The following is a 24,624-nucleotide window of genomic DNA, read 5'->3' as shown; positions in this document are numbered from 1 at the left end:
ACATTTTCTTTTTCATATTAAACAACTGCCATATTCCCATCATTAGATATAAAATGTCTATGGAGATTGAACACTATTTAAATTTTATAGAGATTAAAGATATAGCCACTACCAACAAAATCTATCATCAAGCAATGAAAATAGAAACACACTAATTTGTAACAGACACAACTCCATTGAAACCAAAAGAAAAGTGCATTCAGGCAATGCCACTCTTGCCTCTGATATGCAAAGGTCTTAACTCTCAATCCAATTAAAAACCCTTTACTCAATAACATATAATTGCCGCCTCCCCATAGAGGATAGGATATGCTTAGTTTTGAAAGATGAAATGATAAATGACAGCAAAGAATGAAAATTCTTGCTTGTATTGGATATGAAAAACTATACACAAATCTATAGATGGAAGCTGTCCAAAAAAACAGTAGGATTGTGTCACTCAGTGTCGTGCTGCAACTTGCTGCTTACATACTGGGCAGAAATTTTTCTGTGAAAGCCATTGTTTTATACACTGAAAGTGATAACTGTGTTCACAATTTAGCCTCCCCAGCTCATCACCAGCTTCATACTCCTCCTGAACAAGAATGCACACTTAGTGTAAAATATCTTATTTATCAACTAATCAGAAATCATTGTTGGTATGATTAATAAAATAATTGTTATAAAGATCAACAACTTTATCATACATGACAATTTGTTGTGATTGGACAATAGTAAAATATTCAATCCATTAGTCAGACTACAAAAAAAAGATATCTATCTTGCATACAATACCTGGATGAAAAGCAATGTAAGAAACTCCTATAATCATAAATTTAATTCAATTTTGAAAAGTTACCTGGCAAATGCTGCACTCTTTATCTATTTGATGCTTTGATGTATCATCCCAAATTTGAAGTCTAGCCTTCCTTATGTTCCGTCCCATCTCATCTTCCTTGAGTCCGGTGTTCACGTGACCAATTCTCTCACCAAGCTCAAGCAATTGCTATCAAAACACAAACCACATGTATTGACCAACATCAAACAATGTCCATGGATAATATACTAATAGCTTGAAAATAAATTATTGCAGAAGTAAGTACATAGCTATGCTTGAGAAATAACTAACCTCATATGACATGTTATCAACATCAAGTCTCCAGTCTCTAAATTGATCATGTGAATTAAGTTGTCCACCCATTAGTAGACTCCCTTGAAGCATCATTATCTTCACATTGCCAGCAAAAATCAAGATATGAAAGATTAGCTCGACTGCAGAAAATTCTATGCAAAAACGTTAACACAAGGCTCGTATACACATGAATTATTTATAAAATAATAACTTCTACTAAATAGATTATATCTGATAATCCAAACATAAAAGAGTGATAGACATTAAAACACTTGTTAACATATGCAAATATAATCATTTATCTTTCAATTTGAGTGAAATGTGCTGTCTTAACATAAGCCCAATACAAAGCAGTCACAATGCACATGGCATTGAACAAAACAGTCATGGCAGAATTATATCAAACTATGTGCTTCATAATACATTTATTAAAATCAAGATTTGTGAGGTGCCTATTCTACACAACTTGTGTAGACCACATAGACATCCACACAAGAGAATGTCAACCCAAGTTGATGACTAAATCTGTCCCCCAAACAAAGAAACATATCACGAAATTCCAGAATATAACTGCTAATCTGCTATTAATCTTAAGGAAATAAGGGATATGGAAAGAAATGTAAAAGACTCAAACACCGAAAGAAACTCTAAGACCCGACAGATGGAAAACACAAGTTCTTGAATCTAAAAGACACATCCATAGGAACAATACTATGAATCTAAAAATGCATGAACTAAATAACTAATTATGTTTAATTAAATGCTCCACTAAACTCCATTTAACAAAATTGTTCCACTAAAGTTCCCTATTTTTTTTTATTCACGTGATGGTGTAAATGAACTATAAATTCAACTTCATTTTCCTGATACAACAGGCAGACACCAGTGCAGCTATTGCAGTTCTAAAGTTCCAACTTTGCTGGGAAACCACAAAACTGAATGACTAACAAAGCACCATTTACAATACACAAAACACCAATTTTCATCATCTCACAGTGCTAGAAATAATCATGCAGCCTAAGACCAAAAATGCGATCAGATTCTGTGTTCCGGGATTAAATACCGAAAACCTTTCATTCTTGTCAACAAGAACAACAAGTTTATTTATTTACAATTAAAAACATGATACATTCACTTCAAGGTAAGTCAAAATTCAGTTTTGTAACTTTGCAGCGAGCCAGCACATGCAAGTCCTATAGACAGTAAACAATTTGAATTAATAATTCTACATTTAAACACATTCAACCGTACTAAACATGCACTTATGATTAGTCACGAGAAAGATAGGGAAAAGGGTATATGTATATTAGAGGCAACCTCAGCAAAACCATCAGAGGAAGGATCTCTAACATGACGATAGTATGTTGCAGTGCCATAAGAATCAGAGGCAGAGCGTGGCGTGAAAATGTCAGAATCAGTGTCCAGAAAAGTGAAGGTTTCTGTGCGCCTTCCCGCATAGGATGATCGCTGCAAATATATATTTAATGATGTTTGAAATCACGTTAAGGCATTGTGAAACAAAAATTATGATGAAACAGAACTCAAACGAAGATCCCAACTAATCATTCACGTGCCTATCTAAAAGCATAAATAACGGATCACTGTTTCCCACTTAACACCAATCCAATAATCAACGACTCCTCCTTCTTCCATCTGTAACTTAACTAACACGCGTTCTCAAAGGGTACTAACACCTATTAATAACCAAAATAATTCTTTGTAAAATCAACAAGCCATTTTGTTGGTTACGAATAATCATTATTTCTTGCTATATCCGCATGAAAAATGAAACGTAAGAAACATTAATGGACTAATAATAAAAGCATTAAATGAGTTAGTTTGTACTATAAAGAATTGTTTTAGTATTGAAGGAATAAAAGTGTAGATAAGATGATCAGAGATCACATGCACTGCAAAAAAGAAAGCAAAAAACAGCGGCACATGAAAACGATCAAAGACTTAAGGCCCATACAGAAAATAATTTTCTATACTTTGTCTTGTGTATATTTCATGGGAATTTAAACATGACCAAAAAAAGTGGCACGGGGTTTTGAAGTGCTGATAGAAAGATGTTCATCAATGAACAAACCAGTCATATTTTTCTACTTTCTTGCTATTATTTGATTGATAAACAGAACCTAAGAAATTACCAATCAAGAAAGGAATTGTTAATGCTTGCAAAAGATTATTTTGTTGGGGTTAAAAACGGAAAAATAGACATTAATGCAGCTTGTCCATAGAAAGCAAGCATTGTTCTGAGATGAAAAACAACACCAAGAAGGGGTAGATGAAAGAAAAGGCTAAAGTTTTTCAACAGATTTAGAGACCAAAAAAATGAAAAAAGATAAAACATTGCAGAAATGAGAATACCTCCCTGTGAGTGATCTTATCCACATCAATTTTCCCTCTTGCAGATACATTCTTTCTGGCCACAACACAATCAACAGAGGCAGCAGTGTCTGCTGAGAACCCAATTCCAGGGCCACACCAAACATCTTGAAAATCCACACACCCAGGATTGGAACCCTCTAGAATCCCACCATGGAAAGTCTTGTTCTTGCCACCGCTGGTGGCCCTCTTGTGCTTCTTCTTTCTTGTTTTCTTCCCTTGCCAATCGGCGGAGGAGCGAATCACCGCCGGCACCGACACCTGCTGCGACGCGCCGGCGGTGCACCCCAACCCTCTTAAGGTTGCTGCAGAAAAGTTGCTTTTTTTCTTGCTTTGGGCGGTGCCATTGATGGTGGGGGTGTCATTACTGGAGGAGGAAGTGTTGTTGGAGAAAGTGGAGAGGAGCAAGGAGGATATGGTGGACTTTCCCCTAGCTGATTGGATTATGGAAGGGATTTGAGGGTTTGGATCTGATTCTAGAATGGGGTGGTGGTGGTGGTGGTGGCTGAATTGGTTTCTGGGTCTTCTCCATTTGATGTGTTCTGCCACTGTAGGTGTTGTTGTGTTTGTCACAACAGGCATGGTTCAGAGAGAGAGAGAGAAAGAATAGAATGTGACTTTGGGGGGTTTGTGTGAGGATTGTGTTTTGAATGATTATTATTTATTGGTTTGAAATAATGAATTTTAATTTGTGGGGTGCCCTTTTCTTCTTGGGTTGTTAGGTGGGGCTCTGCCTTGTCTTGCTGCAAGTGTGGGCATATGCTATATTGTTCAATCACTAGCCTCAGCCCTCATGCCACACACTGGAATCTGTGACTTGCTTTTGTTTCTTTTTGTGCTTTTCAAGCTAAACTGATGCTACTTATCAAAACAAAAGTTCAAAATCCTTTCCTCTCTCTCACTCTATTTGGAGTCTAGTGGAGGTGCTTTGGCCCTCAATGGAAAAAGGAAAATATCAATTTGACAACTGCAAAAACAAATGCATCAGTTTATACTTTGATTTGTTCAATATAATCTTAAAATTCATCCATTTCAATGAAAAGTTGTATTTTTTAAGTTATAATCTGTTACATAGTTATCTGCATTAATGGGAAAATGAGAAAATGTTGATTACTAGATTAGCATGCTTTAGTTTGATCTATGAAATATCTTCTTCCATGCTCAGAAAGTCAGACTAGTCTACAGTGCTGACACAAAAGTTAAACTTGTTTTATTAATAAATTGAAAATTCAAAAACTGTTTCTGTCTAATAATATGCCCTCCATTAAAGACTGGACAGCATTAAAAAGGTTCACACTCCCCCACACAAAAGCCACCAGGTCCAAAACCATAGGTGCATTGGGATTATAGCATGCATATATATTGGCCTTGCATATAAATGTAGGTACAGTGATGATCATGTGAGGAGCCTTGAATTTTGACTCAAGGAATGTCTTCCTTGTAAAGGATCTTAGCTGTAAGCCTAATGCAGATCCCTACTGCATTCTTTGTTTGTATAGTTTCAATTCTCAAAAAAGTCAAATACATGGTCAGAGAAATTGTTTGTTTGTATCAAGAAAAACTTCTGGAAGAAAAATTAGTATCAATAATTTTAGTTAAATATCTTTCTTATTTTCTATTATGCAGAATTAGTAAAATGACAGCAAATGAGTCTGTCTATAGTATGTTTGAAGGAAACTAAAACTTGGTATCTATGATAGATTTCATTTGTGGTGCAAACAACAAGATATTACAACCATCTTTTCTTTGGTATTTTTTTCCCTTTCATGAGTGTATTAGACTAAACCTCTTTGTCTTACAATAAAATGACCCATGTTAGTTCCAAAAAAATGACCCTTGACCCATATGATGGTGTGTTCTCCTTCAAAATAAAGAATTTGTCACCAAAATTTTATTACTTTATAACCATATATCTGTGAAAAGTTTCCAAAAGGCCACTTATAGAGTAAGAATGACCTTGAAATATGCAAAATACATGAGAAAATGGGATTTGAAAGAGGTAATGAACAAAAGCTAGGAGACAGATTAAAATGATTCTTAAACTTTTCTTTCACTCTCTGCCTGTTTTGGACCACATCTTGGTACAAAACAAAAGAATAAATTTTCCTGAATAAGTAATTTTTGTTATTAATGCTTAATCTCAGCTTGCTATTTCTATGTGGTTGATTGGCTTATGAAAGCAATAAAAACACATTTTCACATGACCATTAATTGTCAGCACTGCACATTAAGCATTTTTTCACCAACAACATTCAACCTCTCTCTTACATAATACTACAGTGTCTTGTTTCTCATCAACCAAATAGTTTCAGAATCAATTCAATCTACCTCTAAGAATATCATTTCAGAATCAATTTCCATTTTGGACGAATCAGAAAGAGATACCACACAAAAATCAAGGGCTTAGAACAGAAATAATTAGCTTTTATGTCATGCTGTAGCTTGGTTAGAGGTTTCTAATCAGTATTTATTTGACAAAGAATTTGTACTATCCTTCATCATGTCTAAGAATCACGTGATGGTTCCTGTTAATGCTGAACTGTACTCACTAATCAACTCATTAAATTATTAAACTATGATAAATTGTCTTCACCTTGAAAACTAAGATCAGAAAATGTTCTGTCATATCAGATAAAACACTGTGTCTTATACTCTCTGTGCTTACTATTTTAGGTCCCTGTTATATCACAAGTTTACTGAAATTTTAAGGTTTTTATATGTTTTTACCCTTTTAAATTTCAAATGCAAGATCAAATCTAGGTGATGATTATTGATAAGGTGGAATAAGATTATGGTGGGTTTGTGCCGAAAGTTAAAGAATGATGTTCATATCTTTTATGATGGAAACTATTAAGGACACAACAATATCATTAGGTTACAAATAATTCACTGTAGCTGTAAACCATAATACTTACATATAGCCCCAAATTGAATACAGATATCAATGCACTTTTTTCCTTTTTTTTTCCTTTATCAACATGTCATCATCTACTATTACATTATTTTTTTAATGAAAATTTTCATGTTAGGCATCACTATGCAACTTGACATCTCAGCTAGGCTGACATCTCAAGTAACAACAATCATCTGCCATCACATGAAAAAAGTATTATTAAAAAAAGGAAAAAGAAAGAAAATACAAAAATATGGGGGGACTAGACCAAAACTCACATGTTAACAAAAACGATACATAGGTAGACTATACCTATTCATAAAGAATTCTAAGAACAGACTAGATGGAAGTCTATTATACCAATGAAATGATTGTCTATGAATGAACCCTAAATTAGCCAACTTATCAGCACATGCATTTCCCTCACGAAAAATATGAGTAACCCTAAACCTGATTGTCCTACAGAAATTAAGACAAGTATTCCATCGATTACGAAGCATCCACGGAACAGTAGTCCTAGCAGTAAACGCAGCACAAACCAAGACAGAATCACATTCAAGCCAAACATTAGTAAGTCCCATCTTTTGAGCTTCCTCCATAGCATGTATAACTCCATAAAACTCAGCAACCAAAGCAGTTTGAACTTCAAGAAACCCTGAAAAAGCACCAATAAATTCTCCCATACTCCCACGAAAAATACCTCCACAAGTAGCAAGACCAGGATACCCCCTAGCAGCCCCATCAGTGTTAATTTTAACCCAGCCTGGTGAAGGAAATTCCCATCTAACTGGAAGAGGATGAAGAACTTTCCCACTACGAGTCTTAATACCAAAAAACTTAATCACGTTGAAATCCAACATATCATTCTTCATTGAAGCTTTAGACGAATTTCCCACTAGACGAGTTAAATCTTTAATTACCGAAATAGCCTTAGAAACCTCAATCTTATCCTGAAATCTAGCATACATTATTACCACTAACAAAATTATCAAATTTTAACTAATTTTAAAAATATAAATAATTAATTATAATTGAACTAAATTAAAAACTATTTTAAAAATTAAAATAAATTATTAAAGTCTAAAATAATTTTTATTATTAATAAAAATTTACAAAGTAGTTTTTAAATTGGAATCTACCAGGTTTAACTACTAATATTTTATATTCTAAATCAATCTTTAAAATATTAATTGAGATCAATTTAAGATTAAAAATATTAGTAGATAAATATTAATAAATAAAATATTAGTAGTTAATTTATATATTAATTTAAAAATTATTTTATAAATTTTTGTTAATAATAAAAATCACTTTAGGTACAAAATAATTTTCTAGTTTCTAAAATAATATAGTAATTAATTATTTTTATCTTTAAATTTAGTTTTTAGTTTTTATTTAATAAATTTCGTAGTGTATGTATGTTATACCACATAATTATTATAAAAATATAGAATTTATAGAGATTTCTTTTACAGAAAATTTAAAATATTTTATTTAGATGGAATTTTTTAAAATAGATTAACATTCTATAAATTTATAAAATGTTACATTTCACTTAAGAAATTTTGAAATATGACATTTTTAAAAATTATTATCTTTTTTTTATATTTTGTTCTCAACTATGTTTTGATTTAGAAGTTGATTTGACTTAGTACTATGTGGATCTAACATTATTTAATTAATGTTGGCAATAAAGTCTTTTTTATATATAGAGTAGTATTACTTTTAATTCACGTTTTTTAAGATGTCTTCTAGTAACATCAGCAACACTTTTTGATTTATGTAAAACACGATTTTTTATTGACATTAACTTAAATGTTTCTTACTTTGTGTTAGTTTATATTATTTTTTAACCTATGTTAATTAAGGTTTTCTCAACTAATATAGAGAAAGATATTACTTTCTCAACTCATGTAAGTTAAGATTTGTTTATTAATATAAATAAGATTATGTTTATACTGATATAAGTCATGCTTTTTAGTCAATATTTGTAGAAGTTATTTTTTATATTTATTCACAAAAATAGGTAAGGATTGTTTTTTAATTATCTGAATTTTCTTGACCAATAACGATAACTATCTTTTTTTTTTAAGTTTGTAGTGGTTATTTTTCAATTAATGATGCTACTATTATCTTTTGGTCTTTTGTACTGTGACTGATTATCCAAAATAAATTCTATAAATTTGGATTCTCTTATATAAACAAAACATTATGAACTAAAGTAATTAAAATAGAATGAATTGGAAATTGTCAAATTTTTTATTGAAACGATGGGACCTAAATAACTATTGAAGTCTTCTTCTCCTTTTTTCGGTCGGTCAGGTTACTGGGTGATGAGATTCTTCTCGTCCTCTTACTTCTCATTCGGCACTCGGTCTCGGGTGAACACCGGATGGTGGAGGTACCTGCGAAGGCACTCCGACGCTTAAGTCAGTAAAGCGGATGGTCAACTCTCAAGTAGGTGAACACTAATAAATGACATACCTTACTCCTTGGGATGCGTGCTATTTATATTATTCTAATGAGCTTACCTTGTTGGGCCCGCTTATCGGAGTGAATACCGCTTATGGTTGTATTACCTAATTCTTAATGATGGATTAACTTCACTGATCTTGGTTTGAGCGTTAACGGTAATAGGGGTTGGCCGTCGGCCAAGTTCCCTTGGTATGGGTCGATCAGATTTCTCTGGTCTCAGTCGTCTCGACCAGGTCTTCTAAGGTCTCGCCCAGGTAGGTCGTCGGCCTCATCGTCTCGGCCAAGTCTCTCAGGTCTCGGACAGCCTTCCTTTGGTCTTGGTCAAGTTGACCAGGTGTCGGGCAGGGAGATCGAGGAGTCGGCCTCGCCCATACCGGTACAAAACACAAGTTAATAGTCTATTTAGATATACACATTTTAGAAGATAATATATTTTATAAAAAAAAAATGTTCTATAACAAAATAAATTGTTTGGATGACAAATTTTTAAAGAAAAAAAAGTTATGTAAACTTAAAAGATAAATTTGATCACTTAAAATTATATAGAATTTCAAATTTCATATTAAAGAAATAAGATTACAATGTTATCAACTTTTTTTAGAAAAAATAGAATTTCAAATTTTATTAATGTTATCAACTTTTTTACTTATGCGATACGAGTTATTACGATGTACATTTATCAAAATAATTTACTTGATATTTGATAAGATTTTTTTTCCAATCCATGTCAGTAATGTTTGTTTTTATTTTTCAAATTTAGTTAAGATTTTATTTCTAATGCTGACTAAAACAACTTTCATCAATGGTGACTAGAAGTTTGTTTTTATTGTTAGCTTAGCTCACCAAAATTTTCAATCAATATCAATAAAAAAAAAACCATGAATAATAACGTTAAAAATAATATATTTTTTTAAATATTACAATCTTGTTTTTACAAAATTTGATAAAAAAAACTCAAAAAACTGATATTGACTTTAAAATATGTCTCTATTGTTTAATATTATATTTTATTTTGATGTAACTAAATATTTTATGGTGGATAATAGAGAAAATGGTTGTTAACAATATATTATCTTTTAGTTACATGGAGATAGAAAAAAACTAATAAAATATTAATTTATAAAAAAATTATTCAATTTTGTTTTTATTTTTTATAAACTTATAAAATATAAAAAAATATAATTGTTATTATTTAATCCATTGTGATATTATTTTAAAGATAAAATATATACAAACTAACATTACAATTCAGAAAATTTTAGAGAACTAACCATATTAAAACTAAATAGTTGTTAAATAGGATTTGTCTCAAACTTTAGAAAAAATAATGTTTTCTTTTTTATTTTTATGGAGAAATTTCTTATATTTGGTATAGCTCCTTAAATAATATCCTCTCTATCCATATCTATAATTAGTTTTTCAAAAGATTTGTCATTTATTTTTACAAGATGCAGTTGAATAATGCATTAATAATTTTTTGTAAAACATTTTTAATTAATTGACACAATTTTGTTAACAAATATAATAATTATGTGAAAAAAGAACAAATAAAATAAGAATGTATCTCCCTTAATCTTATTTAAGAATATTAAAAATCTCACTTGAATATTTTAACTCAACAAATATTACAGTGACAATACAATTTAATGCTATATTTATTATTTTCAATTAATTTAGTTAACTTTCTTAAATTGTTTTTTATCAACAAAATAAAATAAAATATATAAAGCAAAAGAGTGACAATCCAAATAAGTTTATAATTATGTAAATGATATTATTTTAGCTAATATTTAAAAATACTATAATATATTTAATATTATTTTATCTGAATTGTTCATTGTTTTCAATTTATTTTAAACAGTTGTCTCTCATATTATACTTGTCTTATATTTTAATATGTATTATTAAATAAACTTGGAAGTTATTGGGCCTTAGTTTAGGAGGTGAGGAAGAAACCGCCATCAATGAATTCACCAACATTAATTGGGTATTTTCTCCAGCACCTTTTCATTTTTCTTCCTGCACCCCTACATACTTTTGAAATACCAGAATTATCCTAATAATTTTGGGTGTTTCTTGAATAGGGGTTCTATAAGAAAATATGTTTCCAGAATAGGGTTAAGTAAGTAAATGTGTGTTTCCAGAATAGGAAATCCAAAGAAAAAAACCATTATGAAATATTATTTACAGAATTTTTTTTTTAATTTCCATAATGATGAATTTGAAATGGAAAAGTTTTTCCGAAAATATTCTGAAATGTGTAATTCAGAAGTCATTTTTAGAAGGGGTAAAATAGTCTTTTCATAGAATGATGGGTGCAGGAAGCCATTTGTTGGAGGTGTAGGGAGAAACACCCACATTAATTTTGGACTACCTTGCCCTTGGGCCTATGCAACACAGACACCATTGATTTGTACTGTTTCTTACGTGAGTACTTGATTCAATTTCATCACAAACCTTAAATATTGGTCTTTCTTCAAATTGGGCTTGCGATTGAATCTGCAAGCTTCTGAATCCGTGCCCTAGCTTCTTCTTCCTCTTCCTCTGCTATTGCAGGGCACAGACCTCAGACTCCAACCTTCGCCACAGACCCAATTCTCGAGTGATCATGGGGAAGAAGAAGAAGAGGGTTTCCTCCAAGGTGTGGTGTTACTACTGCGATCGTGAATTCGACGACGAGAAGATCTTGGTGCAGCATCAGAAAGCGAAGCACTTCAAATGCCACGTCTGCCACAAGAAGCTCTCAACCGCCAGCGGCATGGCCATCCACGTCCTCCAGGTCCACAAGGAATCCGTCACCAAGTACAACCCTGTTTTCCTCTCTTTTTTTTTTTTGTTCCTTGTTTAGGGTTTTGTTTCCCGTTTTGCATTTTTTGTTATAATTGGGTAAATCACATTTAAAGGAAGCAAAAGAGTTCATGTAATTTGTGCCCCTAAGAATCGCCTTATTATTGTTGTTATTATTAACACATCGTATGCGGTGCTAGAAATCTAGTAGATGTTATGGTTGTGATTACTTTAAGGAATGTGAGGGATTGATAGGCTGTGTGATTTGATTTCGACTGAATGCTGATGATCTATCCCTGAATAGCTTTTTGGTGGTGTGAGGGGGTACTTAGCCAAGTGAATTTGCTTCTTGAAATCTGGTTCTTGGTAAATTTTATGCGTTTTCACAACAAATTGCTATTCTGCTTACTTTTATTTGTTGTTGAGGTTTTTCCTTTTCTATTTTATCTCAGGGTGCCCAATGCAAAACCTGGCAGAGAGAGTACGGATATTGAAATATATGGAATGCAAGGGATTCCACCAGATATCTTGGCTGCACATTATGGTGAAGAAGGTAATATTGTCTGATGGCTTCTGACATAACTTCATAAGCATAAGATTGTTTTTGCTTTTTGTTTTTCATTCATAACTGGCTTACGATACAACTTGTTAGCTACTAATTATCTCAAGTCCTTGTGTGTTTGCGGGAGGAGTTGGGTGTTATTTTTCCACTTTAATCCTTTTTGTATGATAGGACGCTTTGCTTAGTTTGCTGTATGATCACACTAGATATGTATTGTGACTGCTGTATGTATCTCTGTTTCTTGATGGTGTTTGCTGTCATAAGAGTATTTTTCCGAGACTCAAGCCACAACATTCTATGAATACTGTTAGTGTTGGCAAGATGAAACATTAAAGTTTAGTTTCCTTTCTCACCATTGTGTGTATTTTGTTTTTATTGCAGATGATGATGTTCCATCAAAGGCAGCCAAGGTTGATATTTCACAAAGTCAGCTTGTAGGTGGAATGAGGCCACCTCCTTTGGGTACAGGATATCCTCCGCGATCAGTCTTACCTACACTTCCACCCGTGTATGTTACTACTTTATGTTAATGCCTCTATTTGTTTTCAGCCTCTTTAATGCAAGGAGGAAGTTGTAAATCTTACATATTTTACTTCAAATTTTGAGTGGCTCAAAAATTGCTGACATGCTTTACTTCTTGCTATAGTTATAATCCAGCTGTACCCTTGCCACCGAATGCTTGGGTGGTTCCACCTCGACAGCCATGGTTTTCACAACCTCCAGCTGTTTCAGTTCCTCCTCCTGCCCCATACACTCAGCAGCCATTATTTCCTTTGCAGAATGTCAGGCCTCCAATGCCAGCAACTGCTCCGGCAGCAATGCAAACACAGATTGCTCCTCCTGGATTGCTTACATCTGCACCTGTCCCAGTTTCACAACCTTTATTCCCTGTTGTTGGAAACAACCATACAACGACTCAAAGTTCATATTCTGCCCCACCTCTTCCCTCAAGTGTTCCATCAGTTACTCCAGTGATGTCTGCCAATGTCCCTGTTGATACACATTTGAGTACCCACTCTTCAGTAACAAACAGTTACCAGGCTATAGGAGTTCCAGGTAACCTTTATATTTTCTCTCCTTTGAACAGTTATGACGGATACCATGATTCAGAACTGCAGGAGTGTTTTTTATAAGATCGGCACACCAATCACTGAATTTTAGTTTTTCTCTCTTGAGATTAATCCATTCTAGTGATTTTCATTTCCTTCTCACTCTTTGTTCTTATATGTGTAGCAGCAAGTAATTCACACTCTTATGCTTCTGGTCCAAATACTGGTGGTCCTTCAATTGGGCCTCCCCCAGTAATTGCAAACAAAGCTCCTGCTTCTCAACCTGCCACCAACGAAGTCTACTTAGTTTGGGATGACGAGGCAATGTCCATGGTGAGCTTTGTACTTGATAAAATCTGTTGTGTTTTATTTTCATATTGTGTCTTGGTTGGTAATTTTGTGATGTTGGGTTACTGTAGGAGGAAAGAAGAATGTCTTTGCCAAAATATCAGGTGCATGATGAAAGTAGCCAGGTAAGTCATACTACCTCTGTAATAGATGGAGTTGCTTTCGCATCTAACCAGATGAGTAGGCTTTATGCTTCCTGTTTTCAGATTCAGTTGTTTACACATTGTTTCCTATTTAAAAAGGTACATTCTGAATAAATTTATAAATCCTTTTTAAAAGTAAAATAAATGGCAAAGTAAATAGGATCATTTTAACACTCCTTGCTTGTTTCCAAACTAAATGGGTAGTGCATGCTATTTTATTTTGAATGGCCTCTATGGCTGCAATGCAAGCTATGCTCCAATTTTTGTGGGCATCTAAAGATTCAAATAGGTACTGTATTATTTTCTTTTGGTAGTCAATTATAATTACCACAACATAATTTGTGAAGCTTGCTGCAAACAACCAACTTCGTGATCTTTCATCCCAGCATTTGTACACCATAAAAGAGTATGTATATATGATTTATTGGGTTTGGTTTCGCCAATGTTATTCTTTCTCCTCCCTGCTTGATTCTTAAGTTTGGGGTTTTGGGTGGAAAATGGTCTTACCCATCAGATTTTTGCCCATTCGTAGCATCATTACAATTTATTTTATGGAACAAGTGAATTCAGACTTGGCACAGGTCAGCTTCTTTCGCAGAGTTTGGATCTCTTGCATAGGACCATGCTATAGAATATTCGGTTTATTGTTGTATTTGGGGTCTATGATTACATGCTGATCATCATTATCATTTTTTTTTCAGATGAGCTCCATTGACGCAGCCATAGATAAGAGGATACTTGAAAGCAGGCTGGCTGGTCGGATGGCATTTTAGGTCAATCCTGATGCGTAAATTCTTGTCAAATTTCTTCAGTGATATGGGCTCAAAACGACATTTTAACAAGCTCGAAAGCGTGTGTTCAAGATTCCTTTACTTAAGGTCCAGCAACTTATACTGTTATTGGTGCGATTCTTTTGCCAAAAAGGGGAATGGGCCCTACTGCATGGTGGAATCAAAGGAAAAAAGATTGAAATTGTTGTGATTTCCAACTTCTTAGGAAGTTGCTAAACTTTTGTTTGTTTCTTATTTCACACCCTTTTCTCCCTTTGATATTTGTAGTCAACCTTTAGGACGTGATACTTAAAAGAGTACTACATATTTGGTGTAATCTAGATTACATGTATGTGTCGGGTGGAAAATTGACGGTAATTATTGGTTATTGGTTATATGCTTCGAAATTAGTTTTTCTCTCTGCATTTGTGTTTAAAAGAAACAATCACGAAGTAGAGAAAAACCCATTTCTTATACAAATCATATGAATTCAACAAAACGCGTTCTTTAGTGGAAAAAAAAAGACAGATTTCCATGTATTTGACTTCATTTGGTGCTCAAACAAGGTAGACCATGTTCCTGATATTTTAGCATACGGTATTTTCATATCCAAATTTACTCTTATAAAACTATCTAGCTCAGTATTTTATTCTTGTAATCAATTCTCGAAACCACTGGCTATTGTTGAACTCTTGTTAATCTATAAAATCTTGTTGTATGAAGTGACTCTGTTCTTAGTTGAGAATAGTTTTGATCAGCATGGAACGATTTAAAAATAGTTGTATTGAAATCAATGTCACTGACTTAAAAAAGAGGTCTTGCAAAAACTGTGCCTACTATTCTCTTTCCATCTAAATTAAATTAAAGTTACATAGCATGGCCAGTAGTCTCAACTTCCCTGGTTCAGAGTAGATGGAATTGATTTCTGAAATGGTCCCATAGGTGGGGGCTCTTCCTCTGCACAAAATAGCCATAGGAAAGACAAATAAAATTAAAAAGTCAAATTTGAGAATTTTGGATGCTACTGAAACATAAGCTGCCGAGTCACGATTTTCCGTTGTGTGCCTGTTGGTGCAGGTCAATGCACCCATAAGGAGGAGACTTGTTTGGGTTTCTTTTAAATGGTGTATCCATATCCGACACATGTATCAGATATACATTTGTAGGATATTATCAGTAAAGTGTTCAATTCAAAAAATATTTATTGAATTTTTGACAATTCTAACATAATTTTAAAAAAGAAAAATACATTAATTTTCTAAAAATTCAAATTTATTGTATAAATTTTGATTATGATTACAAACATAAGAAACAAATTATTTTAAACCAGCCATGAGAAATATCTTTCTGCTAAAAAAAATTGAAATATACTTATGCACATAAATCTTTATTCTCAATTTATATAATTTATAATATATAGATTTGTGTCCACATGCCCTACATTTTAAAAATTATACATATCTCTATGTCCGTGTCTTATCACTATCAGAGTTGTATCCGTTTCAATATCTGGTACAATAATTCAAACTTTACTATAGTACACTTTTCAATGTATAATGTTTGAAATTCTGAAGATGCTGTCATGAATCATGATGCATCAAATACCACTAATATTGTGACTCAGTGTATCATAAGTCTAATACAAGGAAAAGGAAAAAGACTGCTGATAATGACGATTCTTAAACCATCTTACACATCATTGGAGAAAAATATGCAAAAAAGGAATGTCGGTTTTTGTCTTTGCCACAGATTTCTTTGACGAAAGTTTTCAGGGTTTCACAACAATCAAAAGAAAGTCCTTAATCAAGATTTCAGAATGTGGGGAGTTTTGTGGTGAGGCAAACAAACTAACCAATGGGAAAACAAACCATGGTTTACTTTCAAACAATGTTGTATATGACATAAAATAGAAAATTGTACTGTGCATATCAGAAAGCTAGAGCAACTGGTCCATTTTTTGCCTAATAGCCAAAGCTAAAATGAAAGGATACAACTTTGTATAGATATTTAGAACAAATACAGCTGTGTAAAAGCTGATTGAGTATAAAATATAAAAATCCAAAAAAAAAGTGAGGGGTTAGATTTGATTACATAGAATTTGAAGTAGTCCCAATGGGCATAACAATTGGTGGTGATAAGGGGTCACGACAGAATCTATTGCTTTCATGCACAGTTGTCTATCCTCTTGTAAAAACGACACACCGAAGTCACAGTTATGAACTTAATGCCACTTTTCTTTGGTTTTTATTACCTTTTTTTTCAGTTGAAAGTAGCTTTTGTGAACCTATGAACCTATAATATGCCTTAACTTTGGAATTTCCCCTTCACTCTATCACATCCAAATAAAATACTTTATATATATTACCACCACAAGGGGAAAAGTCTTATATGTTCACAACTTCAACAAGTTTCTCTTTTAGTATCTACACATTACTCCTAAATCCTAACCATCACTTTCATCCTCATCCTTAATAGTAGGGTAATTATTCAATTAGGAATATATATGCAGTGAGTGATTCATCACGAATACCTAGCTAGATGTTGCTTACAATATATCTCAGTAATGTAGATTAGCTACATAGAGTCCTTGCAAAGCTTTTCCTGATAAAACTTTTATCAGAATGTACAAGTAAGATCCCATTTACAGTAGCAATGGCTCTGACTTTCATAATTGAGTTTAGTATGATTACACTCAAATTTTCTTTTTCATTATGGGCAAGTAATTATCTGATTAATTAAATAAAAAAGCTCAAACTTTCTATGTAAAAATTATAAGGGACGTGACTGTGCTTGTGATGTTAGTTTTTGTCAGAAGAGAAATTCATATTCACAACTCATGTGATGAATGGTTACCAAAAAAACAAGTGTTGTAAAAGTACAAAAAATTCTCCCATGATATGGCAATGGCATCCAATCTTGGTGCTCTGCCACACTGTTACCATTTTTTATTGAAGCTGTTTGGGATGGTTTGCAAGCACTGTTGAAACCAAAAGGGTGAAGTCTTGGGATTTGAAATTGGTTGGGTTTTGGCTACAGTGCTTAGTCTCTACCCTTGCCTTCTAATGGTGCTTGTCACTTGTCTCTATTGGGACAGACATGTTTTTCTCCTTTCTGTGAGAGAAGGCAGAAATACAATAAATAGATATAAAAAACTGTGTACAAAAAAAAAAATAGAAGGGAATCGAAAGTGAAAATATCTGTACACAATTCACCACCAACAATCTTAACTATCCCATCTTTTATGTGCTGTTGTTTCGTACCAAAGGGGAAGTACAAAAGAATGAGAAAAATAAAAAAGTAGAAGCACGATTTGCTCGACTCAAAATAAGAGAAAAAAATTAATATTTCACAACCTTCTCCAATATACAATAATACAGTATGAAGAAAGATTATTTTTGTTATGAAATTTCATAAATTGGTGTGAGTTTTAGGTAAAAAAAATAAGGTAGAAAGAAATAGAAAGCAAGTTGCAGCTGAATAGAACATGGTTATGTTGTGTTTTTGTAATTGTTCTACATTTCATGGTACACTGTTACTGAGGTTGTTTTTTGTATTTAGTGATATCACATGAATTATGAGAAGTGAATGAGAATTTGAGAAGTAAATGAAGAGTGCATTATATAAGAGAGATATAGAGAAGAGAAAGAGGAAGAAGCATGAGCAGTGGAAAGAGAAGAGTCCCTGAAGTGAAGGTCATAAATATGTTCACATGCAGTGATCCTATCTCTCTCAAGCAGACAGAGACGTGGTTGGTGCTTTCGTGATCCACCGCACTCTCAATAAATACCAGTAGTTGAATCCCTTCACTCCATTCATTACCCCTTATTTATTGTTTTCTTACCTTCTTCTCATGGACCACCACACCACACCCTCTTCACCTTAGCATCCCCACACTCACTCACTTCCCTCACATCTCTCACCAACTCTCATGGCTTCCTCCTCCAAATCCCCTCAATTCACTCCTGTTTGTGCCTTCTTCTTCTTCTCTCTTCTTCATCATTCTTCTTCATTCTTCTCATTTTTCTGAACTCCTTTTTCTTGTTGCAGATTCAAGAGGAGCGTGAATTGGACGACTATAGTGAAGAAAACACCATAAGGCACACCAGAAGCACCCCCTCTCACCACCACCACCACCCTCCCACACCTATTCTCATCAAGCACAACACTAAATCCAACAACACCCACAAGAAAAAAAGATCCGAATCCGAGGAAGATGCCTCTGTCTCCTGCAACAAGTGCAGGCCACACTCCAGAGACAAAATCTTCATCCTTCCCTTCGATCACACTGCCAACCACAATGCCTCACACACCAAGCAATCCTCCTCTCTCCTCGCTAGCCCCAATGGCATTTTCAGGTCCCTCGTCTCCAAACTCACCCGCAAGAGCCCCATGTCCTCGTCCCACGACCCTCTTCCGGGTTCAAGAGAGGAGCAGTGGAAAATGGCAGTGGCGGAACTCTCTCACAAGCTGCTCCACGCCACGAGGAAACGAGACGAAGCCCTTCTCGAAGCTTCCAGACTCATGCACTCCATGGGGGAGCTCGAGAAGAAGCTCAACAAGCTCGAACTCTATTGCCACAGCCTGAAATCGGGCCTCGAAGAATGCACCAACGCCAACACCAACACCGTCTCTTCTCCGACACCCTTCAAACAGAGTCAAACCCTCCACCAAGACGCGGTGATTCAGCACTTCTTGGTGTCGGTGTCCGAAGCAAGATCCTCCGTTAAGCTTCTCTCCCGTTCCTTGACAATGCAATTGAGGCACATGGGTAGCAAAGTATACGAGAAAGTTTCGTTTTTGCTCCAACCTTACGACGTCAAAATCTCCTTCTCCAAGAGCCCCAGAAGCCTGCTCTTCTACCTGGAGGCCCTCTTGAACAGAACGTTCTTCGAGGACTTCGAAACCATCGGGTTCCAGAAGAACGCGTGCAACGCGGTGCTGAACCCGGTGGAACGGTGCGAGGGGAGTTTCCGGTGCTTCAACATGCTTCAGGGGTTGACATGGGAGGAGGTGCTGAGCAAGGGAACGAGGCACTTCAGCGAAGAGTTCAGCAGGTTCTGCGACAGGAAAATGAGTGAGATTGTTGCGATGTTGGGGTGGAACCGGGCCTGGCCCGAACCCCTCTTGCAAGCCTTCTTTGGAGCCTCGAAGAGCGTGTGGATGGTGCACTTGCTGGCAAACTCTGTGCACCCTAGTTTGCCACTCTTCAGAGTGGACAAAGGTATTAACTTTGATTCGGTTTACATGGAGGATATGGGTGGGGACAAGGCCTCAAAGTTGGTCCCTAGTGTAGTGAGGATAATGGTTGCGCCAGGGTTTTATGTCTATGGCAGTGCAGTGAAATGTAAGGTACTCTGCAGGTACTTGAGTAGTAGTAACAACAACAACACCAACCACAGTAACAATAACAAGGAAGACAAACCTTTAACCCCAACCTCTTCACTCTGAGACACACAACAGAGTCAATGGTTTGTTCTGTTTTGTAACTCTGCAATTTGGATGAAATCAGTTTTCCTTTTTTTTGTGTTAGCAGCCAATACTGTTAAAGATTATGTATATTATCATCATTATCATTGAATTAGTATTATTAGTGAGTTTTTGGTGTTTGGTGTTTGGGTTTGATGATGGAGATTTTTGGGTCAAAGTGAAGAATTTGGCAGTTTCTGGTTTCCCTTTGTTTTATGTTGTGTCTGGTCCATTCGGAGTTTTTTATCAGTTTGTGTTTGTTTTGGTAACACATGTGTCTGAAAAATTAACCTTTTGGGAACTTTATAGTTTGATGGGATTGGGATAGAGAAGTGTGTTGATTTTCACAGTGTAATGGGTCCTGGCCATGTGGATTCTGCTCACAGATAATTATCAACTTCTTCAAAAGAAGTGATCCATTTTCACAATCATCGGATCCATTCAATCACGTGTGCTTCTGTCATCACACATCAATACTCCTAACAAATGCACACGATTACTTCTTTTTTCTTTCATTCAAGCTTTTTATAGGGAGAACATGATGCATTCCTCACTTTCAAGGACCCTGCTTTTGGATCAACTCAAAACCCTAATAGGTATGTCATTATTTGAATTCAAAAACCAATTCACAATACTTTTTCTAAATAGATGGAACTCTTGTTGGTGCTGAAATGTTAGGCTTTGAAAGAATATTTTGTTAAAAAAGAAAGTGTGTTCTATATGGGTTAAATGCATCCATCAAAACCATAATGTTTTAATGATTTGAATGACTAAAACTCTCATGTTTCACCTGTTTATTTGGTCTTGGTCGGAAATTTTGAAATTCTATTTATGCATGTTAATTGCTTTTAATTTTGACTTTTCCAATGATATATTTACGCATTAATTAAAAACATCAATGCCAACAATAGCACTGTTAATTGTTTAAGGCATCCTTTGCAGTCACAAACAAAACGAATGGCATTTGAACAAACACACGAAAGTGAATAAAATTAATTCCTAACAAAAGTTATTGTTAATGATAACTCATAAGAAAACCACTGTCTTGATACTACCAAATTTACCTCAATTCTCCCTCCACCTCCATTGCTATTTCTTGCACCTTCATCTAATTTTGAAAAGTTAAATATACCCTTAATATTATATTGGATTAATCCAAAACATTTTTATTTTATTTTAAATATCAACTTGTACAATTCAGTAGTTTATACAATCCATTATACAACCTAAATCCGGTTTCAACTACCGAATTGTACAAATTGGTATTTAATAAAAAAAAAATTGAATTCCGGAATGGTATGAAGGAATGACTTTTTTTAAATTATATGGAGGTGGAGAAAGCATGAATGGAGGTGCAGGAAGCATGAATGGAGGTACAGGGAGAATTTTCCCAAATTTACTCCATATTAGACTAAGATTGATAGAATTTGTACTTTTACTTCATGCACCCCCATTTGTTAACCTACACCCTCATAATTGGGTGAAATAACTGAACTGTTTCGTGCTTCTCCTTCGCTACACCCTACCACCACTGTCGCTGCAGCTGCACCATCATCACTGCAGAAGAAGAGTAGAAGAAGAGCAAAAAAATCTCATTCCAGAAAGCTTGTTCTGGAAAATTCATTCCTGTTTTAGAAAACTTATTCCAGTTTTTTTTAATCAACAATAAATAATAATATAATGGGAATACTTGGGTACTCCAATACGTCTAGTTCTTAGTCAAAATTTGTACATATCCAGCTTACTATAATACAAAAAATAAGACAACAACATAACCAGGTCAAGGATAGAAGGTATGACATCTCCACAAAGTTATGTTGGTTCCTTGCTCCTTCCCAGCATCTGAGGTTGAATCACACTCAGCAACATGTGGTCTCATCCAAAATAGAACCCACCATAAAAGAGGAGGAAAATCGTTAACCATCAATGCAGTGATTTCAAATATTCATATACATCAAAGCACCAATCAGTTTCATGTGTTCCAAAAAATCTATTTTGAAAATTTTGTTCAGATCTTATCTAGTTCTGAAAACGTGTTCCAAAATATATTTCATAAATTTCAAAAAGTGTGTTAAAAAAATTAGTTAATAAATAATTCAAAAGTCACTTTAAAGAAGAGTAAAATAATCATTTTAAAAATTATGGGATACACCTAGAATTTGGTATTGAATAACTATGAATGGGTTTTCTCATAGGAAAGGGTATTGGGCCCAATGCATGTACCAAAAGGAATCCATAAGTGCTTCTTGTAACCAATTGGACTCTATAATTTAGTTCTCATTCTTTTTTCTATTTCTTTCTTCCTCCACCCCTATACTTTTTCTTTCTTTACCTCCGTATTTTTTAATTTCAATTTTACCTTTTCTTTTTTTAATATACAGGATTTCATATTCCAAAACTCATTATTTTCCTGCTATCCAAAATCACACAGATTGTGCTTATTTTATAATTTATATTTCAAAATACTGTTACCATTATTCTAAAATGGTCGTTTAAAAAATGTTTTATCTTTTTTAAAAATATAAAATTTAAGTATAATTCAATCTTATAAAATAAGTTTTAATATTTTATAAATATAATTATTGGTGTAAAAAGGAAAGAGTAGAAAGTATGGGGTGCAGATTAAAATTGAGATGTTGCAAGAAGAAATTGCCAATAAAAAAATCGAAGCACTTTTTGTGAGGATAAGCCTTTTGAGTATGGTTCACTTCTCATCTTTCAAATTTCGTTTTCATCAATCATCTTCTTCATTTCTCAGTCAATTTTTGTTCCACGCATGCTTCACCTTCACTCACTTGTAAATATTAAAAAAAATGTTTAATAAAGTTTTAGGTTAAACCTTTTCCCTCCTAATAGCACCAGTTTGGTTAATTTTGTGAGATTGGAATAATTAAATATAATCAGTTGCAATTACTTTTAAAATGTAATTAATAATTATAACTAATTACTTATTTATTAACTTGTAAAGACAGTTAAAGCTCATAACTTTGGGTGCCGAACTCTGTCTTTAATTATGAAACAAAAAGTGTTTGTTTAAGGAGTTAAAAAAGTTAGGGGCATAACTTAATTTTCCTGAGGATCTTTTCAAGATCAACCATTGAGTTTTGTTTGTTTCTCACTAATCTAAAGTGATTTTATTTTTGTTGTTGTTAGGGAATATAAGTAACTTTTGGTGTGAGATTGATCTATTAAACACAACACTGTAGTTAAATCATTATTCCAAACAACACCACTTTAAACTTTTGTCATCTCTTCCAAGTAAAGATTATTTAATGTCATGGTTCAACCTATACTTTAAGTATAATGTACTTTTTATTTATATCGTTCTTTACTTTGACTCTTTTTTTAAAATTGATGATAGGGATTTCACGTCGACTAAAGATCATAACATTTTATAATATATAAGTGGGTGTAAATTTCATCTTATAAGTCGGTTTTATAAAGTTGAGTATAGTATTAAAGTCATTTCGAATTTATTCTAACGAAAATTTGTTGACCTTATCAAGTCACCCGCTATCGAGTTGTTATCAGATCATCCATTATATGTTGTCCCACGCACGAGTTGTCACTCTCGGCGTGAGGAGAATGTGTTGGAGATCTCATATCGACTAGAGATTATAACATTTCATAATATATAAATTGGTAGAAACTTAACTCAACTATGTGTTGGAGATCTCATATCGACTAGAGATTATAGCATTTCATAATATATATAACTGATACAAACTTAACTCAACTTTATAAAATTGATTTATAAAGAAAGTTTATATCTATTTATATACTATGAAACGATTTTATCTCTAATCGAATGTGAGATCTCCAATATTATCTCTATAAAAATATTCTCATTGTTGACAAAAAAAAAATTACAATGCTTTTTATGAAGTATTCATGAAAAAAGATTATGCCTAGAATGGTTTTGTTTGGCGACAAATTTGGTATGTTATGGAATCTTTCAATCTATCTTGGTACCTTGTTGGAATTAAGAATAATTTGTTGGCATATAATCTCTATTGCAAAGTCTCAAACCATAATTCGGATTCTCACACTTTATCTTTTTGTTCTCTACGACTCTCTATTCTTTTCATCTCACTTCTGTCTTACATATATTATGCCAAAACGCTACTTATAAAAGCTCAAAGTTAAAGCCGCGTTTGGATGATAGTCTTCAATAAAGTTATTACATGAATTTCTTATTCTATCTTGGTTACATATTTTTCCTAATCTATTAATCACCAAAATTTCATTCACTCCTTTTCGTTTTATATTTACAATGGTAAATTAAATTGATCAAATTTAATTACGATAAAATTATTTTAAAAACTAATAAAATTTTATTTTAAAAATGAAAAATATTATATATGGGAAGAAATAAACAGCTAAGTGTTTCTTTTGTTCTGACCTTAAATCCGAGAGATACTCGAGAGATAGCATCGTTAGAGTCAATCATTGCATCTAAGATATTGTCAGCTTTGAAGGTCGTGCTCCATCACGGTTTATCTTTAAAAGACGTATCGATGAATTAGAAAATAAATGTGTATTTAAATTGTCTTAACCTCGAAGCAATGTAAGATTATATTGACCGTATCGAAACATGTTCAATATCAATAGGTTTATTTATCTATAAGGATA

The 24,624-nt window shown here is 33.6% G+C and overlaps 3 protein-coding genes across 7 annotated transcripts; 2 read left to right on the top strand and 1 right to left on the bottom strand.

The window, feature by feature from the left end:
- Nucleotides 1-155: 155 nt before the first annotated feature.
- LOC137812993 (uncharacterized) lies at nucleotides 156-4,830 on the bottom strand. Its single transcript, XM_068615269.2, has 5 exons — nucleotides 3,482-4,830; nucleotides 2,429-2,578; nucleotides 1,109-1,207; nucleotides 839-985; nucleotides 156-574 (listed from the first exon to the last, which is right to left on the bottom strand). The coding sequence occupies exons 1-5, from the start codon at nucleotides 4,079-4,081 to the stop codon at nucleotides 440-442; spliced, it is 1,131 nt and encodes a 376-aa protein (XP_068471370.2). The 5' UTR covers nucleotides 4,082-4,830; the 3' UTR covers nucleotides 156-439.
- Nucleotides 4,831-11,304: 6,474 nt separating this feature from the next.
- On the top strand, nucleotides 11,305-14,933 carry SUF4 (zinc finger (C2H2 type) family protein). Of its 5 annotated transcripts, none has more exons than XM_068615264.2 (7): nucleotides 11,305-11,669; nucleotides 12,107-12,207; nucleotides 12,598-12,724; nucleotides 12,863-13,272; nucleotides 13,453-13,598; nucleotides 13,685-13,738; nucleotides 14,458-14,933. In XM_068615264.2, exons 1-7 carry the CDS (start codon nucleotides 11,476-11,478, stop codon nucleotides 14,527-14,529), a joined length of 1,104 nt encoding a protein of 367 aa, XP_068471365.1. In that variant the 5' UTR covers nucleotides 11,305-11,475; the 3' UTR covers nucleotides 14,530-14,933. The 5 variants fall into 5 exon arrangements, 3 of the variants coding, with proteins under 3 accessions (XP_068471365.1, XP_068471364.1, XP_090155426.1); XR_016518967.1 differs by having other exon boundaries at nucleotides 11,337-11,669; nucleotides 13,685-14,337; XR_016518966.1 differs by having other exon boundaries at nucleotides 11,337-11,669; nucleotides 13,450-13,598; nucleotides 13,685-14,337.
- Nucleotides 14,934-18,173: 3,240 nt separating this feature from the next.
- On the top strand, nucleotides 18,174-20,120 carry LOC137812989 (cyclin-dependent kinase-like protein). Its single transcript, XM_068615260.2, has 2 exons — nucleotides 18,174-18,490; nucleotides 18,574-20,120. Exons 1-2 carry the CDS (start codon nucleotides 18,455-18,457, stop codon nucleotides 19,972-19,974), a joined length of 1,437 nt encoding a protein of 478 aa, XP_068471361.2. The 5' UTR covers nucleotides 18,174-18,454; the 3' UTR covers nucleotides 19,975-20,120.
- Nucleotides 20,121-24,624: the final 4,504 nt, after the last annotated feature.

Source organism: Phaseolus vulgaris, chromosome 2 (genome assembly GCF_051622355.1).
Source record: "Phaseolus vulgaris cultivar YP4 chromosome 2, ASM5162235v1, whole genome shotgun sequence".
Classification (NCBI taxonomy): Eukaryota; Viridiplantae; Streptophyta; class Magnoliopsida; order Fabales; family Fabaceae; genus Phaseolus; species Phaseolus vulgaris.
Note: the sequence above shows the minus strand (reverse complement) of the source record. Positions and strands in the feature narration are given on the sequence as shown.